Raw genomic sequence first — 17892 nt, 5'->3', positions numbered from 1 at the left:
GTTGTAGAAATACGAGGCCATGTCAAATCATGAATCCTATTGAACATTATTTCAGACCATGTGCCGAAGCATAGATTTATTTTTGTATAGTTTGTGGGGAAAAATAGCCAATTTAACATTGAGGTTCCCACTGTGTTTAGGTGTCCACTCTTCAGTGGTTGCCCTCTTGAAGTAGAATAATAGAAAAATTTGTTAATGGTGAAAACAGCAGTGGTTGTCATCTCCTGTAGACAGTGTAGGTCCTAGCTCCAAATTAATAACATGACTGCTATCTATCAAAATTAACATGAAAGCAAGATGGATTTAAAAACACGCACTTGTGTAATAAGTAATGAGTAAGCAAACAAACCGGAATCGGGAAGGATTGTAGAATATGTACAAAGAATTTTCAACCATGTATGTTTTTGTGATGCCTTCACAATGCGTTATGGATAAAGGTGAGGTTGCCCTCTGTTGGTGGTTCTGTTCCAACAACACATGTTTTATTTATTTTTAAGTAAAACTTTAGTTAAAAGGGGGAGCATCCAAAATATGCAATTGGTGTTAACTGTATTAGTCCGGCAGCCGACAGACTTTTGTTTAAAGCGGGAAATTTGGTATATAGTCTAAAATATTGTTGCGAACGCAGTGATTGCGAACGCAGTCAGCACTTACTACCAGTAAGACGCGCAAACGCGGGAAGCGAACGCAGCTGAGACCCTGCAGATCATGTCTGTCTGTGTGTCTGTCCCGCTGTTACTGTATATGTGGACCTGGCCCCTTTTGTGCCCATATATGGAGCTGAGTGGACCTGGCCCCTTTTGTGCCCATATATGGAGCTGAGTGATTGCTGATGCAACACACTCCATATTTGGATAGCGGGACAGACAGACAGACATGATCTGCTAGGTCCCATTGCGAACGCAGTGATTGCGAACGCAGTGAGCACTTACTATGAGTCTGACCTAGCAGATCATGTCTGTGTGTCCGTCCGTCCGTCCGTCTGTCTGTCCCCCCTTTGTGCCCATATATGGAGCTGAGTGATTTTTGATGCAACACACTCCATATTTGGACGTATAGCTGCTTTGGGGACTCCTTATATGGTTATGGCTGAGTCATGGTGACGATCTGCGTTCGCTTCCCGCGTTTGCGCGTCTTACTCGTAGTAAGTGCTCACTGCGTTCGCAATGAGACCTAGCAGATCATGTCTGTGTGTCTGTCTGTCTGTCTGTCCCGCTATCCAAATATGGAGTGTGTTGCATCAGCAATCACTCAGCTCCATATATGGGCACAAAAGGGGCCAGGTCCACATATACAGTAACAGCGGGACAGACAGACAGACATGATCTGCAGGGTCTCAGCTGCGTTCGCTTCCCGCGTTTGCGCCATAGAGTTAGGTTTGCGCGTCTTACTGGTCTATATACATACATTCATGAATCCACTTTCTGACCGGCTGTTAGTATTGGGCAATCTTTTTTATAGGGGTTTCTTGTGACCCTACCAATACCATTAACATCATATGGCTGGCAAAATGTAATTTTCCTTTTGCTTTAAGTAGCATGTCAAACTAGGGGTTTTTCATGAATTTGAATCCATTCCAAGCATTAGTTTTGCACAAAATACACTCCTTGGGCTAAGAGCAGCCAGCCACTTGCCCAAATGTGCCCAAAATGTGCTGACCTCATCACATTTGTCATGATTGCTAATGGACCAGCTCTACTGTATCCGGTACGCGCGCATGTCCGTATCCGTTCTACGCCGGTTTTTCGTATCATATTTGCTTTGGCAATGTAAACGTATGTTTTCTCATGCCTGTGATAATGTGATTGTATTGAATGGAAAGTGAACTGATCCCAGATCAGTAATAGTCAGATTGTCCTCAACTGACTGGGAGTGGGAGTAGCCTCGGTCCCAGACTTACTTATCTGCGAAAAGAAAACTGGGACTGGGAGGCGCCGGTCCCTGTTCCGGTGTTCCTCCCCTGTTCTTATTGGCTGCTGCAGCTACAGTTAACCGTGATGACGGGTTCAGATCAGAGCACCACTACACACGCACACCGGGTTGACCTTGTTCAACACAACAGTTAGACCCGGCATAACAGAACACTATGACAACTCCAGATTTATCTGCATTGCCAATGCCAGAATTGCCAGTGCTGTCGATGCCTGCATTACCAAGCTCGGGATTTCGGCTATCAAAAGGTAACGTATTGAACGAAATAACTTCTTAGCTAATGCTGCTACTAGCTAACCTACCGGTAGTTTGTTTGGAGGCAGCTTGGTGTAATCATAGCCTAAAGATGATGATGAATGTTCTGAGTAATGTACAACAGATGTCTGCAATCTGCATGTCGGAAATGGAGATCATATCGATCCATAAACCAAACCATGATACCAGTCGTTTGTAAATGAAGGTCCAAAAAGCAATTATTTACGTTTCCCCCTAAAATAAAGTACTGAGCTGTTTGGTCAGCTCAGCTGCTGTAGCAAACCGGCCAGTAATTTAAATGCATGGGTTGTGTTACAACTTGTGTCACTGCACAGTGCACACTCACTCACTATTTTAAAGACTTGCTCTCGGCCGTCACCTACGTATCCGCTGCAGGTGCACCTTACTTACAATAAGTGTAAGATCTTTGGTTTGTGTAAAATCTTTGGTTTGTACTACCCATAATCTAAAGCCTAATCCGCCCAACAAGTGTTTGCATTGCATTTGCACAACCAATAATCCCTGACCATGCGTCATGTTGATTTGGCAAACCATCACGGAACTAATTTGTGGTTTGGTATCTCAAGGACAAGGCAGTTAGAGATGCCAAGTGGGGTAGGGGTAGGGAGCATCAATCATTTATATCCATTCGCCGTTTTTAGAGGAAAGCCGATGCTGCTACACAGTATGTGTATGGTGAAATCACGTGGCTGTGCACAGTACGATTTAGTTATCATGTGATGTGGCAGCACTGTGACTATTAGAGCTTCAGAAGGACAATTTTATTCCAATTTGAATCCAATTCACACATAACGGTACAGGAGAGTGGGAAGCAACACCCCTTCATAATTGTTTTGTATTTAGACCGACAGTATGAAACTGAAGTAGACCAGGGTCTCTGGTGGGATTTGATCCAAGTAAGAAAAATTCACTCTGTGTGAGACTGAGTAGTATTCGAACAAAGGTTTTGTTTGTTTGTTTGATCGATTTGAAAATTGTATTAAGTTTGTTTGGATACAGTTCCAGGAAAGTACAAGTCAATACAAAATCTGCTAAGAGGATAAAACCAGAAAAGGGCAAAGCACTGAGACTTGTTTATATAAGGGTCCTCCATGTAACCATGAAAGCATTGATTGATTGAACTAAGTATTTATTCATTTGCAGAATTACAGTACATTTCAAGCACAACTCGATACAAAAACTGTCAACTGTGAGTGGACGACCCAATAAAGCAATACACTTGTTTACAAGAAAGTCCACCTTTTGCAATTCATCATAACATTATATAGCCAAAAACAGGAAATCATCATAGAGGGGGTAAATAACAGGAAAAAAACATACAGTGAGGGGGAAAAGGGGTGGGTGGGGCATTCATATTTTACGGGGGCCAGTTTCGAATTGCAGCCGTCCGTAGGTGCCCTTTGAGAGTGGTTTTGAAAGAGTCAAAGGATTTGCATGTCTTAATGACTGTTGGTAGGGCATTCCACATTTTGGTGGCATAGGAGCGAAATTAATGTAGTCCCTTGTTTGTGCCGAATCTGGGTTGCACATGGTTTGTTGAACTCCCTCTGGTGTTGACATTAAGGAAGTATTTAGACAGGTACATGGGTAACTATCTTCGGTGTATCGAATCTTGTGGACCAGACCCATTGCAAGATGCTGTACTGTCGTCAACCTTAAGCCATTCCAGCCTGTCAAAGTGGGCAGGGGTGAGGTGGGTTCGGGGAGTGGAGTGAGGCCAAGTAGTAGCCTGACCAGTTTGTTTTGGGAAGTTTGGACCTTGTTTTAAGGACATTTGAAGTGCTGTGGTACCAAGAGGTGCATGCATAGTCGAAGAAACCTTGTACGATGGCTCCTGTTAGGGTCTCAAGGTGTTTTTGTTGACCAGCAAGGAGATCCTGTATAGGAATCTTGTTCTTTGGTTGACTTTTTTGATTACGTTGGTGGCCATTTTATCACTGGAAAGATTTTCCTCCAGGATGGAACCTAGGTAGGTAATTTCATCTTTTTGTGTGATAATATTTGTCACCCACTCTAACCAAGAAGCCATCTGCCTTGTTGAGATTACTATTTGATCCAAAGAGAATGGATTCAGTTTTTCCCAGGTGTAAAGATAGCTTGTTATCAGCAAGCCAGATGCAGATACTACAGAGTTCAGAGCTGAGGGCCTTTTTAACCTGCAGATTGTTCGTAAAGGCCCTAGTATGATTCCTTGTGGAACGCCACAGCTCACTGGGACAGTGTTCTGTTCACCTCCACCATCTGTTCTCTCCCTTCCAGGTAGGATTGCATCCAGCTCACTGATGTGCTATCAAAACCAATCGCTTTTAGCTTGTTAACCAGTATGGAGTGGTTCACGGTGTCAAAAGCCTTTTTGGAGGTCCAGCTTGATCATGCCGCAGTATTTGCCAGCATCCACCTCGTGTTTGATGTGGTCACTCAAATAGAGGAGGCATATGTCAGTGGAGGGGGATGTTTTGAAGCCGGATTGGAATTTGTACATTAATCTTTTTGTGGCAAGATACTTTTCAACCTGTTTTTTCCATCACTTTCGAGATGGATCTAAGAATAGAAATAGGGCGGTAGTTGCCAGGGTCTAATTTGCTCCATTCTTGTGCAGGGGGGTTACTAGTTTAAAATCGTGGGGGACCTGTCCCTCTTTGATGGAGAAGTTTATTATGTGGGTGATGATTGGAGCTATAGAGATGGCCGAGTCTCTGAGAAATTTGGAGGGAATGTTGTCATGGCCATTGGCCTTGTGGGGTTGGAGGGCACTCTGTTTTTTTAAGTACCTCCTCAGTTGTTACCATTGTCAGTTTAAAATCATCTTTACATACACCTAGGTTTTTGTAGAAGGCTTTGATGTGCTCTACACCAAACTTTGACCAAAGCGCCCGAGGGCAGTTTGTTAACCAGCGTTGTTGCAATAACCCATATGCATAACCCATTTGCCAATGAATAGAGAACAAGCTTTGAGTCTCGTATTTCCGTTTTTTACTATACCAACCAAGCAGTATTGTTTTAGCTGTAAAGATGAATTACATTTGTTTCATATGTAATGGCTTGGACTATAGTGTTAATATTCATGTAACAATCATGTGTAGTGTGTGTGCTACTCAAACAATGAGTTGAGTGCAGGGCGGCTGTTCAGCTCCCGCCCGCCCATTCTCTTCAATCAATCCAACAAACAAAACAAAACGACCATAATGCCTGAGCAATGTGTTCAAGCACACTGATGGCATATCTCTTCTCTACATAGGAATTACTACCACCTCCTAGGTCTCAAATTAATGTAATTGAATGCAGATTTGGGACCGGTTCATAGGCAGAACTTCAAACTCCTAAACCATTAAAACCATGCTCGGTTATAGTGCGCTGGGGTAGTAGGTGTATTGTCTGTGAAATCGAAACTGTTTGATATATTCCAACCTGTCTCTGCAGATCAGTTAATTGTAGCAGTCCCAGTGGCGGTGGTGGCAGCTGTGGGAGGTTTCCTGGTCAGTCGGTACCTGAGCGGAAGCAGCTGTAAGAAGGGCCAGGTCAACACATGCATCAACAAAGACAGCCCCAAAGTGGTCCACAGCTTTGATATGGAGGACATCGGCACTAAGGCTGTCTACTGCCGCTGTTGGAAATCAAAGAAGGTCAGACCTTGGAGCAAAGTGTTATGTCGTCAGTGATTGCGTATATGTGCAGGCCTTGGTCTGTTTCATGACTGTGATTGTGATTTATTTTATTCCCAAAGATTCCTCTACCTTGAACTCGTAACTCACTGGGAAGTGAGAGCTGTCGTGCCCGTCGTATTTGTGTACATGCCTCTATCCCCTCATCGTTTCAGGCAGTGGTAGCCCATATGTAAAGCCAGTAATCGACTGGTAACTTAACATTTTGGTGTCCTGTGAGAAAGGCACTGGCCTCAAATTGCGCTCCAGAAATAGTAGTGACGCGTTCGGTAGGATTTTGCCTTATTTGGGCGCCATCTTCCTGCCTACATGTAGGCTAGTAGGATGCTAGGCTACTTGGCTGCCAGTTTGTAAGTTTGCTTGTCAGTGACGCTGGTGTGTATACTGTCACTGCAGTACACAATCTTCCATCTCTCCTATCTTTGACTTGTCACAATTCTTCTACTCTATGGCTCTGGGTCGACGGTGGTATTCTTATTATTCGCCATTAGAAAATGTTCGGGTGTTCTGATCTGATAGCCGCCTCCCCTCCGCTCATGTCAAAACAGTTCTCAATGTTTACATCTTGACGAGAAGACATGTGGACATATCCTTATGGAACCAGTGAGAGAGGGATCAAACATGTGTTCTCTCCGCAGTAAATAAATAATCTGACCATTATTATTTTGATTACACTGTCATGCTCGTTTGACAGGTAGAGAGCAGAGCATACATATTTTTTATTTTATTTGGGAATGTTGCTGAAGGTTGTTATTTTGTCAGCTGACACCCAAACCGTATAGTGTTTATTTAATTATTTATAAAATGTAGCCTAGCAGCCTACTACTATAGCCTACTGGTAGTCAGGAAAATGCGAACCTGTTCTGAGCGAAACTCCTCCCTACGCTCTGGCCCTATAGAAATTTGTAACTTTAATTTTGTATGTTTAACTGCATTGTGAAACCATGACTGAGATAAATAAACAGTGGAGTATTTCTGTTTGTTGCAAATGCATAATGTCATCATCTCACGTGCTACAGCTGCCTCATGCTCGTACTATAGCGCTAACGTTCAACTTTGGAACAGAGACACCTAGAGGAGACCAATGTGTGAATGAATGACTACACCTTTTTTATTATCCAGCAATGCTTTAGATTCCCTGTGGGAAAGGGCTTCATATTACTGTCTGGCACCAAGTTTGACATAGCAGACTTTTTTGAGACGAAATACAGTTAAATGTTATTGTTATAACCTCATATGCTTCCAAAGGCGTACACTGCAGAAATCTACATAAAACCTTTTAATATGTCCTATAATAAATTCAATTGCACTTTGCAGTAGAGGGTTCTCCAAGGCTAAAGGTGTCTAACAAAGGCATTCTTTGGTTGTGTAGAATCACTGTTGTAATGACGGGTTACAAATCACACCCATGAATAGATGTTGGGCAGTTGGTGAGGAAAATGTGCCATTAAGAAAAATAATTGAGAAGTAAATCTAATACACATTGCCCAGTGTTAGTTTATAGTACACACAAGTAATGTCATCTAAATGCTCTACATTAAATTACGCCAGGGCTCCACCGGACGCGCCCGCGTTGCGTTGGGAATGTTCCCTTTTAATCAATGGAGGCTGGCTCCACTGCCCGCGTTGCGTTTTGCTTTGCGTTCGGTGACAAAAAAAATTGCCCCGGTTCGTTTTTTGACGCACGCACGTACCTACAATACATTATCCATAATGTTGCTGACGCGCAGTTTTCCAAAGCCTGCGGTGGAGCACCTCTAGCGTGACGTTGTCATGACGCGAGCAGGACGTGACGGAGACGCAACGCGTCCGGTGGAGCCCTGGCGTTACCGGTATATGCATTTTTCTATATTTTGTGCAATTATGACAATATGACAATATATCCTTAAAGGCGTGTTTAACACCATGTTGATTTTGGTGTCATGACCAAGTAGCTTATTTGCCGTTCCGAGGAGATGGGACTTTACCTAATGAGAACAAGTAACTGAGACGTTTTTCGTTGCAGTTCCCATACTGTGACGGTGCCCATACCAAGCACAACGAGGAAACGGGCGACAACGTTGGACCGCTCATCATTAAGAAGAAGGATGCCTAAACCAACCATCTATCCAGAGGGCTCTATCCTCCCATCGCCTTTTTCTTTGCTTCAGCCACAATCACTCAGTGTCATGGCACTGGTCACAGTGTGATAATACAATCACTTAATAGTTCTTCGTCCCAGAACCCATGCCAATTTGTGTACAATGCTGCATTTCTAATTCATTCAGAATGTGGGAGAGTCTGAACTTGGAAAATGCTGGAAAAGTATTATATTTCCCCATACATTCCGCACTTATTTAACTTCTTCACCTTGAAAAAATAAGATTCAGGCGTGAACAAATGAATGTGTCTCGACAGTCTAAGTATTTGATTTAGCAGTGGCACTCTGACCTCTGTATAAAGTTTTGTCTGATTATGCTGTGAGGTGAAAATGTGCCATCATACATTCATGTCTGACATCTGTGTTCCCACCTTCTGTACAGAGCAGGTGGTTGAGAAATGACGAGGAACGTATTTATCTCAATGAGTTCAGTTCTACCATCTATGATTAAAATTTAAAGCATCACATTGTTTTAGACCTAGCTACAGAAATCCCTTTTATTTTTGCACTGAAAGTGCAAAAGCTGCTAAGCCAAGCGGATGAAAAGGTGGTGGTCTTAATGAAAGCCGGATATTGCGCACATTTTCGGCTTAAAAGGAGTGGGAGACACTGTCCTCTTGACACTGGTTCTGTCTGCTTCCTGTGAATAGAATGTTCTATTTAATCTGTAAAGTGTTCAAACTAAATGTCTGCTGATTAATGTTTTGCTATTCCATCAGAGTTACTTTTCTATTGCATGCTGTTTTGACTTAATGACAAATTATTCATTGTTCTGTGTATTGTGAATTAAAGTTGTCTCTTGAGATCTCAGAACTTTTGCTATCCCCTCTTTAGTGTTTCCACTAAGACATTTCGATAAAGCAGGGCCAAATCGGGATTTGGGGACCAATGGGTAAAATCTAAATCGAACATTTAAATGTGATTCAACTGCAATTTATTTGCACCATTATGTTGTAACTAGCAAATGTAAAAAGAGCGGTGGGAAATGTGTTGGGACTACCATGTGATCAAGGGAAATGCGTAAACCCAGCAGGTTTAGCCCTGTTTGACCCCTGCAGAGGGTTCCAGGCTGTTCATTGTGAGGCCTTTTGGACTGCCTGCTCTGGAGGAAGTGGTGAGTAGGCCGTTATGCTGCAGTGTCCACCACCACCAGTGGCCATTTTAAGATGTGGCAGTATTTGCGGTGGCCGCTAGAAGACGCTGTGTCTTCATAAATAGTCCAGACCAGACAGTGTATGCGATTATGGTGAGCCCCGCTCCCATAGTGACACACACACACGCACGATGCATCTGGCACGCAGCCAAGACTGAGGACACTCACAAGAGGTGGACTGGACTCTATTATCCGGCTCTAAGGAGTCGCCCCTACTAGACAGGATGGTGCATTTCTAAAAAGGGAGGGGAGACGTACCACTGCTGGCCTTGTCTCTAGACCTAGATCAATCGAGTCCGAGTGACTAAAACTCTCCGACAATACTACTGTCTGCCAGCCAGAAATGGGAATATATAGAGTATAAGGCTACTCACTAGAGTTGTAAACTAATAAGTTTAAGACTGTATGTGTTCTTATTTGGCCCGTTAAAAAACGATTTAATGTAGGCCTATTAGTACATTTAATTATGTAGCCTATAATTGAATATAATAAATGTATAGCTGTCACAAATACACGCAACATAATAACATATTCACTGGTCCACTACAGAAGTCGATATGCCTAAATATTCTTCAACATGTCAACCCCCAATATGGTTTGCACCATGTAATAGCTTAGGATTGTCCTTTATTATTTTCCTACATTACTATTTATGTAATGTTAATAGCTTGTAGCCTACTTGTTTATAGCACTTTTGCATTTCTACATTTTGTTAACCCAACGTATAGATCGTTATATTTAATTGACATTTTCAATAAGCTTAATGGGTACATTTAGTGACATGTGTTTTCTTTTATTTTTACTTATCCATGTGAAACTCAGATATTGAGCCTTGTGGGTCCATCATGCACGTGTAAACTCTTGAGTTTAATCAATTAATTAAATTGGTTCATTTGACTGTATATCAGATGAAAATGCTAATGTTTGACTTGAGTACATCACAGGAAGGCTGTCAACGAGGCTACTATGGGGTCGGAGGTTCGCTGTTATTTCAGTAGCAAAAGAGTCCACTTCGTATTTTGAGCGACGCCCCCAAATTCCGTGAAGTGTGTTTGCATACCCTCCGCGGGGAAAAGCGGGGACGGAGAGAGGTGGAAGAAACAGGAGGTCCGCCGTCCATAATATGCGCTAGATTCACACGAATAGTTCCGCGACTTTGGCCATAATCGTCGATGGGAGAGCGTGGACACATTCATCACGAGGTAAGAAGACGCGTTTTGATACTACCGTGTGTCGATTCGGTGTTGTCTGGCGGTCGCTTTCTTTCTCCGCGCGGCGAGAGAGAGAGACGTGTCGCAACGACCACTCGGACTGTGGTCAGCTCTCGCCATCGCGTTGGTCGCACCGCGTTCTTAGGTAACGCTAATTATGTGGAATGACTAATCGATCCATGCGCTAGGAGGCGAGTTGTTGGCCCGTCGTTTCACAATAGTATACATAAACTATTAATCGCTTTAACAGTTTTTCCAACAAATGTGAACAAGGACTGTTGCCTAGTCTCTTTTTTTTAGCCCAGCAACCGCATCGTTGCGCACCTCGCGTCGCCCTCGTCGATACCAGACAAAAGACAACCTATTTTTTCTATGGTCCACGATCTGTGTGTCCTTCCTCGACTATGCTTTTTGTTATGGCTGGCACACATAACAGCAGTCGTCAAAATGTATTTGAAAAGCGCGCTCCACATTTGACCTGCGCATATGCGCATATCTTTGCATATTGTTGTCGCTCTGTTATTGATTGCATTGATATACCGTGAAATTCTTAAAGGGATACTGCCACTTGTGTGCGGAAATCATGGGCAAAGCATGCAATCTGATGTGTAGGCCTGTTTAATGTTTGTCCTGGGACTTGTAGAATATTCTAAACATTGAACATATACATTTTATTTACCATTCTTTCATAGAGAAACATTGTTAATGTTCTAACAAGGGTAAAGCTTAAGGGAAACATTTGTCAGTCTCCTATCCCCTTTTCCTCTCTTTCTATTTTCCTCCCTCCAACATTTCTATTCTTAACCTTCCTCTCTCTCTCTCCATCCCCCATTCATTTCCAGCTCTCCAGGACTCTGAAGCTGCTGCGGAGAATGGGAATAGGGACACAGGCCAAGGCTTGCCATTTTGGCTGAAGTAACAGCGGGACGGTTGTCAACCCCACATCGGCTTCAATCCCCATTTCCCTTACCTCTCCGCACACACACACACACCGATACGCAGCACACGTGCACGTTCACTGCTATGTCCACTGCTGTAGAGATCGCTGGGCCTTCCTCCTCCGACCAGGCCCACAGCAGCGCTAAAATCCCCAACGCACCACTGAGACCAAGCCTGAAGCGCTCCACTCACCCATACACCCTGTCTCACTACATCTCCACCCCCTCCACAGCCATGGACGTCACAGGCCTCATCCAGCCCTCCCCGGCCCAGCAGCGTTCCTCAACCCAGTCTGCGCACCACAAGCCCCGCCGTGCCCCCTCCTGGCCTGACATGTGGGAGTCCCCCAGTGGGCTCCACCTGGCCCATGCCGCCGAGCTGCTAATGCGGGCAGGGTTGCTGGCTCTCACCCCGACCACGGAGCAGGCCGCGCTCGGCCCTCAGAGCAGCCAGCCGGCCAGAGGGGAGGTTGGGGGGGAGAAGGCCGACGGCGGGGAGGGGAGCGGCTCGGGGCCCGACGAGGAGGAAGACGACTCCCTGGGCTGCGGGACGGAGTTCCAGCCTTTTCTCGGAGCCTGGTTCCCCTTCAGCCCTGCCCTGTTCCCGCTGGCAGGCTTCCAGATGGGGGGAGGCCGCTGGAGGAACACGGTCATGGGAGGCGAGGCGATAGAGGGGCTGGTGGCCGAGGGCTACTCCCCCGGGTCCCTGGCCGGGGGCGGCGGAGGGAGAAGGAAGAGAAAGAGGTGTGGCGAGTGTGTGCCGTGTCGGCGCCAAAGGAACTGCGACCAGTGCAGCAGCTGCCGCAATCGCAAGAGGGGACACCAGATCTGTAAATACAGGAAGTGCGAGGAGCTGAAGAGGAAGCCGGGAGGCCCTGGGTTCGAGGGCAGGGTCCCCGGGTATGATCTGAGGGGATCCGACTTTACATTGGGTCTGGCACAGGAGAGGAGCAGTGGAGCCTTGGATGGATAGGGACATATGTGACAGCAACACTTTTTTCAGAGGGGTTCCCGATTGGATTGATTTGCTAAGGACCTGTAGTTTTGAACATACAGGAGGCCGTGTTTTAAAATGCTCGGAACGTAGCACAAAGATCGTCCGATCTGACGTCAAAATTGAGGAGCTGCAGCTCTGAGAATATTCACACTCGCTCCCATCCTTTCTTTTGACAATCAGTGGCTCAGACTAGGAGAGAAAGAGAAAAACCAATGTGTCAACACTTAGGCGATGACAAAATGTAAATATACTGTAAATAATCTGGAAAAACATAATGTCTTTTTTTAACATCCCTTTCCAGTTTGGATGTATTGTGTTTCAACTTAAAAAAGAAAATGAAAAAAAAGGAGCCAAACAATTGTTTTTCAATGGGGAGTTTTGATTCTGTTGTTCTGACGTCACTGCATCACTAAGAGATGAATGAGTTAAGCATAAGCTAAATTATTTCATGTGCAACTCGTACTGTATAGCTCTGTTTGCCCTTTTGAAATAAAAGAAGAAATTAACAATGTATTTGTCTGTAAGATGCTTTTATATTGTGTGTGTGTGTATGGGGGTAATTTATATCGTATTATTGGGTGTGTAATGTGTATGTTGTTTGGGGGTGTGCGTACGTGTGCCTTTTGAAAATGTGTATGTGCAGATGTAAACACATGTGCTTGTGAGCCTGCCTGGATTATGAGTCACCTAATAGCGCGGCCTTATCACAACCCCACAGACACATAGACACAAACACACCTACATGCCAGCTTTGGCAAGTCCAGTTCACGCTGCACACACGCAATTTCATATAAAACACACACACACACACACACGAATAACTACCTGACTTGCACACAAACAATTTACTAATAAACCCTCCGCTGTTCACACACGGATGCAATTTCCTCTATTCACATTCATATCATAATGTAGGCACACAAACACACATGCTAAACCTGTGGGCGAGTATAGAGAGCCAGCCGGGCCGCGGCTGCAGGGTGGGTTTTTGCTTGTTGCCGTAACGATGGTTGATGTGATAAGACCTTCTTCCTCGGCGCCACACTCCAGGGGACCGCAGGGAAGGCGTAACCATGGCAACGGCCGGCCCGAGGTGTCACGCTATAATTGGGCCACGGCTGCACTTCCTGTGCGCCTTCAGTCAGGGGGGATCGCAGAGGGACTGTGTGTGCGTGCCTGGCTGTGTGTGTATGTGTGTGTGTGTGTGTGTGTGTGTGTGCATGTGTGCGTGTGCGTGAGTGCATCTGTGGGGGTGGGGGATTGCGTGTTTGTGTGTGTGTTTGTCAGAGAGAGAGAGGGGGAGAGAGAGAAAGCACAGCACGCCAGCCAGCATAGGACCCTGCCAACTCATGGAGAAAGACAGTGAGCTCTAACATCATGCTTTTACAATGTTCCTGCTGAATGAGACACGAGGTCCTTTTTGTAAAAGTCCACAGTTTAGTATTTCTTCCTCTCTGAGACAAAGGGGAATTTGAAATTCTTGGATCCGTGGCTTTTTCCCCCTTTCCCCCTTCGGTGCCTTTCTAGTGATTTGGAGCTTAATCCCCCCCACCACCCTCCCTTTCCCGTCACGCACGCACACACACACACACACACACACACGCACATACATGCACACACACGCACACACACACACACACTCACACACACACATACACACACCGGAAATCTGTGTCACCCGCTGCCCAGCAGGTTCAGTGACTCCCTGAACGCCTGCAGTCTGGCTCCACTGGCCTGCAAGATGGCAGGAGAGAGAGAAAGAGAGAGAGAGGGGAGAAGAGAGGATAGGGGGGGCAGTGGAGGACAGAGAGTGGAGGGAGGAGAGGAATTGAGTGTGTGTGGGGGGGCAGAGAGAACAGAGGGTGGTGGTAGAGGGGTGGGAGGGAGGGCCGAAAGCGGATCCAGCGAGAGAGGGAGAGGAGGAGGGAGGGGGGGGGGGGGGGGTGTGGTGAAGGACGGAGAGGGAAAGAGGAAGGTACACAGCGGAGCGGAGGGGAGGGGAGAGGTGCCTGGGGGCGGGGGGGGGGGGGGTGAAAACAGGAGGGGAGGGGGTGGAAGAGTGGAAGAGGCACAGGGAGGAGAGAAAGCAAGTGAAACCATGGTGGTGGTGGTGATGGGGGGGGGGGGGGGGGGGGGTATGAAAAGCAGGCCATTGAACACTAACATGGAAAGAGGGGAAAGAGAATAGGAATGGTATGGAGACAGAGAGAAAAAAGAGATGCTGTGATGAGAAAGACACAGGGATGGACAGCGGGGGTGAAGAGAGACAGAGAGCCAAACAAAGGGCGAGAGAGATTGACTATGGAAGATAACGACGAGGGATGTGATGGAGAGACACTGAAACGTAGCAAGACAGAGAGCGAGGAAGGGGAGGGTATGGGGTTAATGATGGATGCGTTGTCCAGATTCAGGAGGTGTGTGCGTGTTGTCACAGACCCCTGTAGAGGTACATATGTTAGCAGCAGCAGCCCCAGACACACTGTTGAAATGATGCAGTGAAACGAGCCTCGCCATCAAGACAGCGTTAATACACTGGGACTGGGCAGGCCCATGGGCCAGTCAGAGTCGGTCAGACCACCCGGTTTTGCCTGTCGCATTATGATTTTTTTGGGATGGTGTGTGATACGCACAGTAACTCCTCTGTGATAATTTATCTCTTTGTACATGTTCAGTTATAAGTGAACACTGAGAATGTTATTGTGTATGTCCCCATGGTATTAGGATTAACGTAAATGTGGGGCAGTGACTTTAGGAAAACATATCGTTGACTTTGGTTACCTACTACCTAACTGTTAAAGGTTTAAAAATATAAATAGGCTACTGGTAATATGCTGTATTCTTTTGTAAGTAAAAAATGATCTGCATGAATCTACCCCCAAAGTACTTCAATGAGATGAGTCAGGCCAAATACTTCTATGAAAACTTCTACAAAACCGAGTAAAGCAGACGAAAACTAATTTCTCCTGTAAATACTCTGAAGGGTAGCTAACTCTACATACAATAACATTTTGATTGGCATTTCCAGGGTAACATATACAATGTTCTGTTTGTTTGCCACATTATGTTTATTTATATTGAGTTATGGCAAGAACAGTGATACAATCTGTTGGACTACAATCATTATTCATCACTGCTCTGTTTATTTGCACCCTCTCAAGCACTGTACTAGTCAATTACTGTCGGTGTGCATTTAGTCAGCATTCACTTTGTACTAAACACACACAGTGAGTGTGAAGTGAGGGGCGCAAGATATATTTATATTGGCCATGATGTCTTAGGTCATCCTTTACTGCCCTAAACAAACATTAAAGTCCATAGACTTGGCTGGCAAACAATTTATGTCGTAAATTCAAAAGCCGCATGGCTTTTGTATGGAGGGGCTAGCGCCCCTCAACTTAACAACTTAATACTTCCTAATAATTTAATTAAATACTTTATTTTCACATTTTATTAGCACAATCCCTACTACTGGACCACACATGGACAAATGACATTATCAACTTGCGAGAGGAGTTGTCCCTATTGAGTTAAAGATCAACTATTTCTAAAACTCGAAAATTCACAATTCTGAGAAAATGCGGTTGTAAAGTAGGCTACAGTATGATGATGATAGTGATGTATTGACCCACATGACATCACAAGGGGCGAAATAATAAAACCAAAACCTTTTGGGGTTGCTCTATGAATAAAGTCTGGTAATTTACTATAGCCCTGTGAGCAACCACATATTTAAGGTGTTTTAAATAATTTTAAATTATAGTTATTATAGCAATTATAATTAAGCCATATAAGTCTTATTAGCCAGGGATACATTTGTACACTCTCTGAGTTACAATTGAATACATACAGATACAGAATACATTAAACTGTAGTAGTTTATCTGTATAATTTGGTATGTTTGCATGGAGCATATACAAATGTTGGTGGATGTCGTTGATTCGTTTGTACCTGATCCCAGGTTTATAGGTTACTCCTAATTAAGTGTGTACAATAAAATACAGCTGTACTCTGGGACCTCAGGATCAGAATTTATTAGCCCATGTCAGCTCTTCACTGACTGGTGTTGTATTATTTTATGGTGGTCAGTAATTTCACATAATAATGTTATAGGCTAGACAGCCATGCATTGAAATGATTGCTTGGGCAATCGAATGGGATTTGTCATATTTTGACATAACAGGGTACTATATGGTCAGTGGTTAGAGAGACTGCTCCATAGCTGAAAGGTCATAGGTTAGATGTCCGACAGACACTGCAGCCCTAAATTAATTGTAAATTACTTTAATTAATTCTGTAAAGTTCATCTAGATGTTTTCTTGACATTTGTGCAGTAAGCTTCCATGCTCTATTTGCTAAATCCAATCTGTTTTGAAGGAAACAGTCAAGTAATGGCAGCAAGGGGCCAAGTGGGCATGAAGGCGACTGTCTCGCTATATGTCAAGATTAAAACAACAATCACTAGATCGTGTGTCAGCGATTTACAATATGTCCACCAACCTATTATTCATATGGAGGCAACACAGAACAAATGGCTAAGCCTCATTTAATCCGTCAGCCATAATAAACATCTGACTACATAGTGTGTAGAGTATCACTCAGAAGGCACTCAGCCATAAACTTCATCAAGTTTGATTGAACACTGGTTTATATTGGACACATAAGGTGTTTGTATTTAACCATTTAAACCTTATTTTGTTGTACATCAAGTAGCAAAAATGGCCAATCTACAAGCTCACAACACAAGCTTATAGATCTATTTCACCTATAGCATATCCACCTATAATCAGTGGTAATGTAACTGCACATTTACTGGAGTATTGCAAATTTCCAATACTATTGTACTTTTACTCCACTACATTTATTTGAAAACTTGAGTTACTTCGTTATTAGTACAAAACAACATATATTAACCTGAAAATAGATAGCTATAACTGAAGAGCAATTTCCGCAAATTACCATTTCCGCAATTTCCATTTCCGCAATATCCCCATTTTCCATTTCCGCAATTTCCGCAATTTCCATTTCCACCATTTCCGCAATTTCCGCAATGACCATTTCCGCAATTTCCATTTCCGCATTTTCCGCAATTTCTGCAATTTCCATTTCCACCATTTCCGCAATTTCCGCAATTACAATTTCCGCAATTTCATGGGTTTCATCATTCAAATAAAATAGAATTCTGTCCGTTTAGCTATAAAATTATGTCAGGGAATAGGGATACACAGTACATGTCTTTCATTTGCATTGCATCTCCCCCCACCCAAGCTTTTATTTTCGTTCGAGTAATAGTACAACTCTAATAGTATTACTTATAATAATGTAATTAAAGAACTTCATTCAGATTTATTTATTTTTATTTCATTTTCCAGATTTTTTTTCCTTCTTTTTTTTAGATTTTCATTGGTGGGCCAGTCATAATGGTCCCGCGGGCCTGATGTGGCCCGCGGGCCTGAGGTTGAGTATCACTGGTCTAGTCTAATGGACAGGTTCCAAAACAGTGGGCCGGGTCGCGGACACATTTTTATGGGTCCCTTTTTGTTTTTAATTATTATCATTTCAAAACATTTTCAAAAAACGTTCCCA

At 44.1% G+C, this 17892-nt stretch overlaps 2 protein-coding genes across 2 annotated transcripts; both read left to right on the top strand.

Annotated features, from left to right (window-relative positions):
• The first annotated feature begins 2007 nt into the window (after positions 1 to 2007).
• On the top strand, positions 2008 to 8817 carry LOC308322499 (CDGSH iron-sulfur domain-containing protein 1). Its single transcript, XM_080773784.1, has 3 exons — positions 2008 to 2180; positions 5629 to 5831; positions 7876 to 8817. The coding sequence occupies exons 1-3, from the start codon at positions 2087 to 2089 to the stop codon at positions 7963 to 7965; spliced, it is 387 nt and encodes a 128-aa protein (XP_080629910.1). The 5' UTR covers positions 2008 to 2086; the 3' UTR covers positions 7966 to 8817.
• Positions 8818 to 10228: 1411 nt separating this feature from the next.
• Positions 10229 to 12820, top strand: cxxc5b (CXXC finger protein 5b). The gene is made up of 2 exons (XM_080773243.1): positions 10229 to 10365; positions 11217 to 12820. Exon 2 carries the CDS (start codon positions 11398 to 11400, stop codon positions 12283 to 12285), a length of 888 nt encoding a protein of 295 aa, XP_080629369.1. The 5' UTR covers positions 10229 to 10365; positions 11217 to 11397; the 3' UTR covers positions 12286 to 12820.
• Positions 12821 to 17892: the final 5072 nt, after the last annotated feature.

The sequence above is a fragment of the Protomyctophum bolini genome (assembly GCF_963924005.1).
Source record: "Protomyctophum bolini genome assembly, chromosome: 10".
In the NCBI taxonomy this organism is placed as follows: domain Eukaryota; kingdom Metazoa; phylum Chordata; class Actinopteri; order Myctophiformes; family Myctophidae; genus Protomyctophum; species Protomyctophum bolini.
This window is presented reverse-complemented; position numbering and strand designations above follow the sequence as displayed.

Excerpts from the sequence above, each read along its gene's own strand:
- cxxc5b (XM_080773243.1), top strand. The coding sequence starts at position 11,398 with ATGTCCACTGCTGTAGAGATCGCTGGGCCTTCCTCCTCCGACCAGGCC.
- LOC308322499 (XM_080773784.1), top strand. The coding sequence starts at position 2,087 with ATGACAACTCCAGATTTATCTGCATTGCCAATGCCAGAATTGCCAGTG. Across the intron at positions 2,181-5,628 it reads GGGATTTCGGCTATCAAAAG|ATCAGTTAATTGTAGCAGTC; the intron begins GTAACGTATTGA and ends CTGTCTCTGCAG. Across the intron at positions 5,832-7,875 it reads GCTGTTGGAAATCAAAGAAG|TTCCCATACTGTGACGGTGC; the intron begins GTCAGACCTTGG and ends TTTTCGTTGCAG.